Raw genomic sequence first — 12,977 nt, 5'->3', positions numbered from 1 at the left:
GGCGCAGCCGGCACGGACAGGCCGTTGGTGCTAACGTCATCATGAGAAAGAAGTAGGACAGACAGGAGGGAGAAGCAAGGGGGGCGATGACATCATCTGGCAGCCACACAGCCCACTGGTCCCGCCCTGCGGTCTAACTGTGGCCTGGGGAACGTCTTCCTTCCCAGGTAAGGGTTGTGCCTGCCAGTTCGAGCACCAGACACGTTTTCTGCGTTCCAACTCAGGGGAACTGCCTGAGTTGTTCTGAATGTCACCTCTGTCCCTAAATCACTTCTCGGACTCTCGGTCTGGGACGTCCTTCCCCTCTTCCCTTTGAGCCAACACAGCCAGCCAAGTAGTTATTACTTAAGAATAGCTAAGAGGAGCCAAGATTTCTGCAAATGAGGAAGTTGCCACTGGAACAGTCATTGTTTTTTTAAGCCAAGATGCTCCCACTTGTAGTTGCAAAACTACATTTGGAACACTCGTTACAGCCCAGAGCCCATCAGTTAGCAGACTTGGGTGCACAGAGCATCCGATGGAGCCTGGGTTACCCCGTGGGTCTTCAGGGTCTGCTGGGGATGGACACATATGTTTGCTCAGTCATTCAGCTCTCTGCTTGCTAGAAACATAAGAACAGGCGTGCTGGTTAACGCCCCTGAGTCTGTCAGGACTTTTCTCAGATATGTGGTTTTCTAAATACCAGGGCAGGTTATTAACAACCCCCTAGTTGCTCATTCCTGCTTCTGCAAACTGAAGCAAGAAATAATACAGAATAATATATAAAGAAACACAAACATGGAAGACCAAGCATATCACTTTAAAACAGGATTTCAGCAATTACCGGCTCAAGTTTAATATTGTTCATGGTTTCTGTTTACTTCCAAGGCTTAAGAAGTTCTTGAATTCTTTGTTTCTTGGTCCTGCCTCATTGGAGACGTCTGGAATGGACTCACCCGAGGCCCCACCCAGGCCAATCAAACCAGAGTCCCTGGACTGAGACTTGGAATCAGCATTTTGAAAGCAAAGATACAGACACACATTCACATAAACAAAAAACCTTGAGAGGGGACTCTAATGCCCAGGCCGGGCCAGAGCCAGGTCTGACTCCTATTGTTGTTCAGTCCCTAAGTCGTGGCCGACTCTTTGCGACCCCATGGACTGCAGAGCATGCCAGGCTTCCCTGTCCTTCACTGTCTCCTGGAGTTTGCTCAAACTCACGTCCACTGAGTCAGTGATGTTATCCAACCCTCTCATCATCTGCCATCCTCTTCTCCTCTTGCCCTCAATCATTCCCAGCAGCAGGGTCTTTTCCAGTGAGTCGGCTCTTCACATCAGGTGGCCAAAGTGTGAAGTTGTGAGTCAGTCTGTGCAGGGCCACCCAAGATGGATGGGTCATGGTGGAGAGTTCTGACTCCTATGGTCTCTGGCATAACCTTTGGGATCCATCCTTCCCTCCCTGCCAGAAGGACTGGCCATCTACAGAAATTCTCCTACATCCACTTTACTTGGGGATCAAGTAAATTTTCAAAAATGAGTTATTCCAAATACATCCGCAAGCATGGGCTGCCTGGGAATCTGACCTGCCTAAAAGTTCATGTGGATGCGGATGGTATTATCCTATGATCCCAGGATGCCAACAGCCATCTGTGTTCTTCCTGGTTTCAGAAAGTTCCTTCCAGCTATAGCCACTCTCTGAGCACCATGCCCTTACCTCCAACCGCTCAGGGTACCCCAGGAGACCCCTGTTCTTGCTTCTTTGGGCACGAAGCCTCGTCCACCTCTCATCACAAACTTGTGCTCATTTGGACCCCAGCTCTTCTCAGCCTCTGCTTCTGCTTGGTCAGGGCAGGCTGGGATCCACAGAAAGTGGGTAGAGACAAGGCCAAAAACTCCCGCAGAGGGGGTGTCATAGAGACCAGGCTCACCCCTGGTCCTGCCTTTTAATGCTGCTCGAACATGTGCTGATTACTTAACCAGCCTCTGCAAACTTCAGCTTCCTCTGCTATAAAAATGGGAATACTGGTGTCTACCTGGAGGTGTCTGCAAAGCACTGAGACCCTGGCACGTAGAAATTTATCAGTCCATTTATTAAGCACCCCTCCTTCAAGTGTCTCCAAATCCCTACTTCCCCAGACCCAGGTCAGATCTTCATGATTTCTATACAACAGAAGCCCACCAGCCCTCTTTGACTCTAGTGACTCCATCCTCCACTCTAACTGCAGGCACCAGTGTGTGACCCTGTTCATCTGCTCTGCTTAAAAACATTCTCCTGGATTTCCACTGACAGCAGAATAAAATCCCAGTAGAGTCGAGATGGCTTCACAGAGCACCCAGGGCTCTGACCAGTGAATCCCCTGCAGCTTCATCTCCTCCTGCCCTAACTGTGCATGCAGATACATCCATCTGACACACGCACACACACACACACTCACGCATGTGCTTGTGTGCACACACACCCCCTACTGCTTAGGTAGATGGAGTTACTCGCATGTCCAAATGCATGGGGAGCAAGCCAGTTGAGGGCTCCTGGTGAAACAGTACTCTTCAAAATCGCCTTGCTGCGAAGCCTCCCTGACCTCCAGGAAGATGTAAGCGGTTCTCTTCTGCACCCCACAGCACTTGATTGACAGCATCCACCCAGTTCCCATCACGCTGGACCACACCAAGTGGCTTATGGGTCTGCTTCCCTACAAAGCTGTGATCTCCCTGAGCAGATGGACCCCATCTGATGCATTCTGGATTCCTGATGCATGGTGCTCGGTTCTGCCCATAAGGCCTCATAGAATGGAGTTGCATTTCTATAAGGGCTTTTGCTTTCATCTTTTCAGAAAACTTTGAAAAGTCAGTTTGAATATAATAAGATCGCTTGGAAACACAGCTACTGTGAAGCATCTTCAAACTGCTATCTGTAAACTGTGAGCATTTCAGAGAATCCCCGCCAGGAGAGCTTCAGCAATGAGCCGGGGCCGCTTTCTGGTTCCCACTGTGCTCAGAGGCAGGAGACAGACTTACTGCTGAGAATAATGTTCATGTTCAGACAGGGGCTGCCAGCCACGTAGCACATGAGAACCACCTGGGAGCCTATGAAGCCTGATGTCCAGCCCACACCCCTCCTTTGAAAGCAAGGCCTTTGAAAGCTTCTGGGCAACTCCAGCGGCTCTGGGCTGAAAGCCCTTAGCGCCAATGAGCCGACGCTCTCTCAGAGTGTGTTGCCGAAGGCGGCTGGCGCACGTGGTTTCACCTCGTGAACAGCTCGTGGAAGGAGCGTTGGTGAGCAAATACACCTGGGCCAGACCAGACTTTCAGGATCTCGTCCAACTCTGAAGTCACCTTGCAAAGGTGAGCTCCCTCCCGAGTTCATGGTGAAGAATTTTCCAGCAGCAGATTGAGGCAAAAGCCAACTGCTGCATCCCAGGACTGTGAAGCCCATAGGTCCCTTATTGATGAGAGCCGACCCTCAGGCGGCTGTGGGACCTGCCCAGGGAGGCCTGGGGAGAGGCCTGCTGAGCACTTTCAATAGGGTCACATGTGCCATCTGGTTCAGGATCCAGCCGGGGAGACCAGGATGGGAGGAGATGGATCCCAAGGCCACCGTGGTCCAGACAGCATGGGGGCATCTCATGCAGCTACTCCAAGCCCTGGGGGTCTTCAAAGGAAGGGAAAGTCGGGTACCAGAGGCAGAAGCTGGCCTTCTGAAGTCAGATGGGCTGTGTTTTACTCCCTCCACCTCATTCCCAAACGTTTACACTATGTGAGTGATTTAATTACCCCCAAAGAACTTACCTTGTCAACGTGATTAGCGATCTCTATTAATCGCTGCTTGACTTTTTCCAGATCTTTTCCTTGCCTCTGAAACTTAATAATTTTAAATGTCAGCATTAATAACAGTAAGACCATCAATCAAATCTCATCTTCTCGGCTCCTGGAAATGTGAAGTCTTGGGCTTTGCAACCCCCTAGGGCCCTCCCTGGTTTATGGTGAAGTGAGCTCCCATTCTGCCGAGTAATTTCCCTGTCCAGGGACTTTCTGAAACTCCCTGAAATTCACCCAAGCCAAGTGCTCATAAGACAGTAACTTTTGTGATTTTTTCCAGCCTCATAAATGATGGAGGCAGTGACATGTTTTGGCAAAGAGAAAACAGACAACCAGAAAGCAGCCCAAAGCCATTCTTCATATCATCGACTTGATTTGAACTTCCCCTGAAATTTCTTTTATATTTGTTTTTAAAAATTAAAGAGTGAAAGTAATAGAAGCTCATGGCAGCAAGTCAAACAATACAGAGAATGGATAAAAGTTAATAAATTCCCCCTTCTCCTCTCTAATCTGACCTTCCAGACTGGGAACAGTTTCCTGAGAAATTGTCAAATCTGTTTCATTCATATGTGTTGAGCCATCTTGGGAGAAAATGTCACCTAATTCATGATAAGTAGTAGTGGCAAGAAATGAACACAGAAAAGATAATCTAAAAAAAAAAAGAGCTAATTAAAAATTAATTTAAAGAAAAAAACTAGCACGAGATAAAGCCTTATTTCAGAAGGTAGGATTTTTCTGCTGTTTCTATAGCCTTCATTTATTCATTCATTCATTTTGGTTTAGAACATATTGGAAATTTTTTAAACTAAATTTTTCCCCAAAGTGTTTTAGAATACATTCTAAAACCATCTTCTATTTCCCACAAATAATTCTCCCTGTTTAGAGAGCTTAGCTGCTATGGCAGCTCTATAGTCCTTGCTAATATTTTTTTTCTGCAGCCCTTGCTAATATTTTGTAATAGCAGATACATTTTTAATGTTTTATACCTTGTAAGATCAGGGAGCCACTTTTCCCCATGGGTTGTTCACAATGCTCTTAAGGCCTCATAGAAAATGAGGTTAATTAAAGCATGTAATAATTTGCTAAACATTTTCTTTTCCCTGTGGTGGTTGTTGTTTTTTTTTTTTTTTTAAATCAACCAAGAAATTTCAGACAGTTCTTACCTCTCGGTTATCGGCGACGATGACAAGCTCTACGTACTTGGTCATCTTGAGGGTCTCTCTTTTTTGCTGCCAAAAGTAAACGTGGATTTAATTTCCCTGATGGTCTCTCTGGGGCTTTCAGAACACTGTCAGCATCTCTCAACAGAAGCATCGGAACTAAAGGGACACCCCACCCCTACCAACAACACTGGCTCCCACACCTCTGTTCCACCTAGGAGTTCACCTCTGACCCCAACGACTTCTGTAAAACCATCTCAACATGAGCCATCAGTTTCCATTCCCATCAGGGAAGTCCCTAAAAAGGAATCTAACCTTTGCGCTGGATCACTGATTTTAGGATCAGAACGAGTTGAAATCACCATTAAACAAACACACACATATAAACAAGTAACTCTGGGGCAGAAGCCCACGGCCGTGCATCTCAGGCTGGATGTAGCACATGTCAAGACCACTGTAGAAATCGCTGGGATTCAGGGTTTCATGGGTGTTCTCTTTGCCTTTGTGGTCCAGTGTTGTGATGTGAGAAAAGCAGAGGAGAAAAGCTTTGCTCACGTCACAAAATCAGAGGAGAATGTATTTTAAGCTGGAACTGCCCTTCTGGGGGAGAACTGCATAGTCCAGGCCAGAAGGCTGATTTCTTGTGGCTGATGGTTGAAAAATCTGCTTAGATGCAAAGGAAAAATGGGGAACCACTGAGCCAGGCGAGAAGGAGGTATTAGGAGGAAAACCAGAAAGGAACAAAAGAAACAGAACAGAAAGAAACATTTTCAAGAAAAAAAAAAAAGGCTGACATATGCGACTAGAGAAAAGCGATTTGGTAAGACTGCGATAGTCGAGAAGAATAAAGACCTTGTTTATCAAGGGGTAGGGCTGAAGAAGAGGCCGACGGCCCAAGCACGAACTCCCTCCCCATTAAAGGCAGCCTCTGAAGTGGGTGACATTTTAATCACGTTTCCTCAAAAAACACTCACACTCTTCCATGAATTACTGGGAGAATCCCAAAGGCATTTTTCGGAGAGGAAAAAAAAAAAAAAGAGCAATTCATGGAGGGTGGTCTCAAAAAGCCAACTTTAAAAGCAAAAAATAAAGCCTTCTGTTTTTGCAATAAAATGGAGTCAGAGGAAATGGGGGTTGAACAGGTCTGGCTCCCCATAACTGATATCACTGCTTTACGAGTTAACTACACTCTGCTTAACCTTGAAAACTTGCATGTTACAACCAGGCTTTCAGACAAAAGCAAAAATGACCAAGGCCTGGTCTGAATCAGCTTTCCAGTCACATAATCCTGAGGGAAACATCTTTTATAAAACAAATCCCCATCGGTGCAGGGCCTTCCAAACAGATTTTTACAAGAAAAATGTGTTTGTATCATAGCAGTGTTCCTCCTTGCTGCCCAGCTATGCTGATTCATGAATTTTGATATCTCTAAAGAAATCTCAGGGCTTCCCTGGTGACTCAGATGGTAAAGAATCTGCCTGCCAACGCAGGAGACCCAGGTTTGCCCTTGGGTCGGTAAGATCCCCTGGAGGAGGGCATGGCAACCCACTCCAGTGCTATTGCCTGGAGAATCCCATGGACAGAGGTGCCTGGAGGGCTACAGTGCATGGGGTCACAAAGAGCTGGACACGACTGAGTGACTGACACTTTCACTTTCACTTCAAAGAAATCTGGAAACCTTTTGGAGGGAGGAAGAGTAAAGCACCATGAAAGCTATGATTTCTCATACTTTAACAACATTACGAGGAAAAAAGTTCAGTTTAGTAACTATATGTTGTAGGCATGTTTCATGGGGACCAACCTACTCACAAAGGGAAAATGACCAGCCCCGGTGGTGCCCGCTGGTCTACACAAAATGAGATGCCATCTTAAAGTGGTTCCTCCTTCCTGAGGGGTGGAAGGCAGAAGCCTCTGCCCCCCATAATTCCCTGATTTACCATTCACAGACTCATCTTACAGAAGAAAATACAGCTCTGTTAAAGGAAAAATAAATTAACCTCCCATCGAAAAACTCATGGAGAGAGCCCTGGTTGCTTAGATGTTTACACCTTTCTGACTGCAAAGGGGTGAAATGAATGGCCAGGGGACAGTTCCAAATGGCCTTGGATCATCATTTAGAAAATACACAATTCCAGATAATGAAAACAAACACAAGAGCCCGATTTTCCTGTCTCTGCAGTTTTCAGAGAAGTCCACATTTTCTCATGAATGCAGAGAATTGCAAGCTCAGAGAGACGCCTAACCACATAATAATAAAAAGCCACAGGGGAGTGGCCGGTTCATGGCTGCAGAGGTTCCTTTTCCACCAGCTGCACACACAGAGAGGCTTAAATTACCTCCACATGATTCCCACCTATCTGGGCTATCCAGTTAAAAAATCATATTCAAAGTGTTTGATTTTGAATCAGAGAAACATTGAAACTGGTTGCTTGATGCAATTTTCATTTGGGTCGGGGGGGAGATTGAGGAAACAAACACCCTTCCCCAAACAGGTGAGAACATGAGCCTCTGAGAATGGCCCAACCATTTCTGCTCCAAGGTTGGAGGCATTCTTTGAGTCTTGCTCAAGTGGGAAGCTGCTCCCTGGCCTCTCAAAGTTGTCACAGTCAAGGTCTCGGGAAGAATGGCCCCCACACACTTTCATAATAAGAACTCTGGCTCTGAGAACTCAACTTGAGTCCGAAAAAACAAGCTGAGATTAGGGGGGCAATAAATTCTCAATGCAACTCTCTCTTCCTACGGCCCAGACCCCTGAAATAACCTGATAAGAACACAAGTCCTAAGGCTGGGAGAGCTTGGGTTGTAGCAGCAAGCAGGATGGCTATTGTCTAGTGAGCGAGGGCAGGGCATGGGTGAGATGCGGCCGAGGATGGGGACAGAGGACAGGGCCCAGAGTGAGGAGGCTGACGGGTAACCTAACTGTCCGAGAGCAGTGGGGCTCCCTTGGAGGTGAGGTTCTTCACATATCAGCCTGGCTGATGGGAGGAGAATGGATTACAGGGGGACAACGGTGGACGTGGGGGAGCAGATGACCACTTGTGACAGTTTGAGGCAGTAAAAAGATGGAGCCAGGCAAACAGATTCAAGTTGGATGTTTTAGCCAAACAACAACAACAATAAAATAACAATGGATCTAGGACCGTATGCAAAGACGGCAAGTTTAGCAAATTCGGTGACTCAAAAGTTTGATTTAACTCCTTCTTTGTAAAGAAAGATCATTGTTGACTCAAGCTAGACTCCATGCCTTGCTCTAAGACCACTTAATGAGTATTTATGAGCTGAGCCCTGGTCTTGGCTGTGAAAGGTCATCTCTACCATCCTTACGAACGATTTGCATGGGGATGAAGCACCTGGATCACATCTGCGTGGAATACAGCCTCGGAGGACTGGCTAATATATAGGCTGCAGAACCAACAAGGAAATGAGACAAACGCTGGAAGGACGGACTGAGTCTGACGTACTGAATGTTAATGGGCACAAACTCAAAGTATCGAACTTGAGTCCAAAATGCCTGTGGCAGAAGTGAGAGCTAGTATTTATTTTTCTAGAGCTTTAATTTATTCAAGACTCAATAGGAATCCACATCTGGAGATTTTGGAACCTTGGTTCTCGCTGAGAGATGCTCAGAGCTCAGGGCTAAGGAAGCAATAGCAGGGCTGGCCATGTTATCCACCAAAATTTAACAGTGACTAGGGCAGTAAGGGCACTTGGTATGGCCTCTTAGAGGAGGTATTGAGGTGGGAGTGGTTATAGTGAAAAGAAAGTGAAAGTCGCTCAGTCGTGTCCAACTCTTAGAGACCCCATGGACTGAATAGCCCATGGCATTTTCCAGGCCAGAATACTTGAGTGGGCAGCCTTTCCCTTCTCCAGGGGATCTTCCCAACCCAGGGATTGAACCCAGGTCTCCCACATTGCAGGCAGATTCTTTACCAGCTGAGCCACAGGGAAGCCCAAGAATATTGGAGTGGGTAGCCTATCCCTTCTCCAGCAGATCTTTCCAAACCAGGAATTGAACCGAGTCTCCTGCATTGCAGGTGGATTCTTTACCAACTGAGCTATCAGGGATGTGGTTACAGTAGAGAGAAATTAAACATGCATGCTCTAATTAACAAGTTTTCCAACAATTCTGGTCAGTTCCTGATATTCAACTATTACTAGTGGATTCCCTGGTGGCTCAGAGGGTAAGGCATCTTTCTACAATGCGGGAGACTGGGGTTCAAGCCCTGGGTTGGGAAGATCCCCTGGAGAAGAAAATGGCAATCCACTCCAGGACTATTGCCTGGAGAATCCCATGGACAGAGGAGCCTGGTAGGCTACAGTCCATGGGGTTGCAAAGAGTCGGACATGACTGAGCGACTTCACTCACTCACAGATAATCGATTCTGCTGTTAATACCACCCCCACGACCACCACTACCATGGCTTCTATTAAACCAGTACAGCAGCCTGTCTAGAAGACCTAGAGCAACAGCCCTGGTCCATTTCAGATTGGCGGCGTTTGAGGAAACCCCACAGGGTCTCCCTGACAGGCTGTGCTATTTGTACTCAATAGACCAAGTGCACGTTGCTTTTTTGCAGAAGGCAACGACTTCTACATGTGACTCACAATTATCCGTACTAGTGGAGGGGAACAATCGCACAGATAATCCCCAGGGAGGATAATTCAACAATAATTTACATCTGCCTTCAGGATGTATTCTGTGACTTGCTCCAGTAGCAGATTTACAGCCTTTACCTTCCTTAGAGACTGCTCAGGCTTGTGTTAAAATTCGTTTGCATTTTTGAATGACCAGCTGGTGGAGGGGGAGGGCGAAGTCCCAGCAGGGCTGAATGGCCGGGGCTCTGCGGGTTGGGCGTAAAAACCTGCAGAGGATGGAACTGGCAAGGAAGGCCCCTGGCTGCAGGCACCCTTCCGGAAGCAACTTGGGTTCTCACTAAAATCTAACAGAGAGCCTTGTAAAAATGACAAACAATAGCTCAAGCTGATATTATAGCCGGTGCATACCCTGAGTGCAGATTTATTCCCGCTGCTCCTTGAAGAAAAACACACACATCTGCAGAAAAATCTCAGCCTGCAAGCCCATCTTTGCAATAGTTAACATTTAGTAGGGGCAGAACAGAGCTAGGAAAACGCAAATGCATTTGCTGCAGTGCATAAACCAGAGGAGTTAGCCGAAGTTACATTGATTTTTGAGTATAAGATAAAGGCAGTGTTAAGTCTGGCAGGCAAGCAGCACGGAACTCGAGTACTTTCCTTTCGTGTTTACCAAATGGTCTCGTATACAATTCCAATTCTCACATATTCCACTTATCTGAAAATTATTTTTGGTATTGTTTTCATGATACAGATGTGCTTTCTGTCAAAGACATGTTCCCTTCCGTAAAAACAATCACAACATTTTCTAGACAGAAACACTGAGAGTCGCGTCTAAGTGCATGTGATACTCCCCCCTTTTGATTTAAAGGTTCATTTATGCTTCCATATGCATTATTAACAAAACACCATTGTTATTCAGGTTTTCTCCATCTCTCTACAAGTCAAAATGATTGGAAATTACTGGGCCAATCACAGGTCTAGGGAGCTGTAAGCTTAGTTAAAGAATTAAAATATGGCTGGCCAGGACCGACCAGGCATGCACTTCTAAATGAAATGGCAAACATATCCGAGTGCTGCTTAAACTGTCAAGTTATAAATCTCACAAGGTGGATAACGTATGTTCAATGAGGTACTCAAAGCAAGGCGCCTCCAAAACAAAATGCAAATATTCTATTTGTTTATGACTGTGAAGGCTACGGTCCCATCCTATCTTATCTGAGGTCTGGAATCAAAGGCGAGAGCCTTTGAAACGTAAAGCAAACATGCCCTGGGAGCACAGAGGCTGGTCTCTGGGACTCCATCTCTTAACTCTGTCCCTCTAAAAGGGGTGGGGGGAGGAGAAGGGAGATTCTCTGGAGCTGCTTCTGCTGGGGATGCGGGTACTTGTCAAGCCCTATTCCTGGAGGTTGAGATCTTTGCTCCCCTGCTGAGAGTCAATGTCAAGGTCAGCCATAGTGCCTGACACAGGGTGATGGGGAAGAACAAGGAAAAACGAGGCTGCAAGCACCAGCTGTAGAAACCCTTGGGAGTATATTAACAAAGAGAGGAAGTTTGGGTCACACGGGCAGAATCAGAACGGAAAGAATGAATGCAAAATTAAAATGAAAAGTCCTGAAGTGGTTCAGTTAAGAGCAGGTTAGGGGAACACCACCTAGCCACAGCCAACAGGAAATTTTTAAGAAGGAGAAATCGTTTAGGATAACATTTACTGTTTGGAGAAAAATGATTAGGAATACAAAGAGGCGCAGTTTTCATAAAGCTTTGAGTGGTAAGCAGTATAACCCTCAAAGTCAGGTAAGACGAAGGGTGTTAAGTGGACCTCTGAAAACCTGTCAAAGTCAGGGGAGACAAAGAGTGTTAATTGCCAAGTGATAAGTTGTGCTTATCAAATGTAAGCACAAGTGGCATCATATGAACGGATTCTGGGTTTCTTGTCAACAGAGGAAGGGGAAAGACAGAGATGAGAAGTCAGTAAATCACTGATCGCTTCCTATCAGGTTGTGCTCCTTTGAATTCGGGGCCTCTAGCCAGATGGTGCTACCCTTTTCCTTTTTGTGAGTTCGGTTGTGGTCTGTGGAGCCCCTGGGTCACTGATGTAAAAGGGTCAGGCAGCCATTCAGGGTGGAGGTTCCCTGGTGCTGCACCAGTGGTGACCTCTTAGCCCGGAGGCAGATTGCGCTCCTAACTGCATTGGGCAACCTCTGTCTCCAGCCCTGCTGCAGAAGGGAAGACCTGTGATGAGCAGACCCAGGGCTGGGTGGCCAGAGAGCAGACACCTAGGGGGAGAAGTGGGATGCCCAGACGCCCCATGGCGTCTGGACTAGGGGTAAACATCACACATTTTCAGCCACACTGCTGGACCAAGCCCTAGTTCACCCAGGGCAGGAGAGTGGGCAATGGCAGGGAATTCTTCCCGAATTCTAAAGAAGATCCTAATATAAAACAGATTGGCTGTGGAGAAACCTCCATATTGTCTTTCTCCTCCCGTAGAAGGAGGGCTGCCCGAGGGTGCAGAGGGTCTGGTCCAGGCCTGTGTACCACGGAGGGGTGTAAGGGAGGGGCAGACTTCTGGGCCAAGCCCAGGAGGTTATCATCAGAGACAGTGAACGGTGATTTTGAGCCCTCTGAGCCCAACTCTACCCAGCACAGGTCAGTGAGTCTGACCCTGACGTTTGCAATACAATGACGGAGTTTTCAGTGTCTGATTATGTTCTGCCCACCTCATATCAGCCACCTCTAGATAAAGTAGTTGACTCCATCCCTCAGACACAAACGGTAGAATTTCTCCAGATGGCCTAGTGGTGGGTGTCCCTAGTTGGAGCCCCCGCGCCCCCCACCGTCTCCAGAGATGTAATGTGGGGTTTCCTCCTACCCTTCTTGTCTGGGTCTGGGAGGCCAGTGGAAGCCTGTCGTGCAGAGTGAGGCCCGACGTATTTGATCCACATGATCCCCAGGTGCCCGGCAAGTTTTCCACTGGGAAGAGTTTGTATCTGTTGGTTGCATTTTTCATTGGCTCCAAAATATAGGTGTTATTTTCAAATGTAATGAGTCCCCTGTTGAAAAAGAAAGAAGAAAAATTACGTAACTTTTAAGGGCAGCTTCTTGTTTATGGCTAAAACCCAGTTCTTAATGACAGAGAGTATAAAAAAAGAAATACCAATTTATTTATATATCCTGGGTCTGAATTGGAAAGGGCATTTCTGTGCCATATGCTTGCATTGACTTATTTTTGCAAATATTTTGGAAGACAAGTCTGAGAAGTTTTTGTTTCAAATGTTTTATGGTAAAGAATAGACTGTTTAGTCTTCATGCCTTTCATTTGTTTTTTACTTCTCGAGGATACATTGCTGGGAAGAAGAGTTGAGACAAAAGATGTTTCATCTGCTTAGAGAGTAATTAGATCTAAATTAGCAGACATGATTCCGA

General features: G+C 46.5%; 1 protein-coding gene across 1 annotated transcript in view; it reads right to left on the bottom strand.

The window, feature by feature from the left end:
- ADAM12 (ADAM metallopeptidase domain 12) overlaps positions 1–12,977 on the bottom strand; it is a 395,901-nt gene that overhangs the window by 102,029 nt on the left and 280,895 nt on the right. Inside the window, exons 6-8 of the mRNA XM_027529319.1 lie at positions 12,424–12,604; positions 4,959–5,024; positions 3,766–3,837 (exon numbers count right to left, since the gene is read on the bottom strand). Of these exons, the coding sequence (XP_027385120.1) occupies positions 3,766–3,837; positions 4,959–5,024; positions 12,424–12,604 (319 nt within the window). The remainder of the gene's footprint in view (positions 1–3,765; positions 3,838–4,958; positions 5,025–12,423; positions 12,605–12,977) is intronic.

The sequence above is a fragment of the Bos indicus x Bos taurus genome, chromosome 26 (assembly GCF_003369695.1).
Source record: "Bos indicus x Bos taurus breed Angus x Brahman F1 hybrid chromosome 26, Bos_hybrid_MaternalHap_v2.0, whole genome shotgun sequence".
Lineage (NCBI taxonomy): Eukaryota > Metazoa > Chordata > Mammalia > Artiodactyla > Bovidae > Bos > Bos indicus x Bos taurus.
The sequence above is the reverse complement of the archived record's forward strand: the minus strand, read 5'-3'. Positions and strand labels throughout refer to the sequence as shown.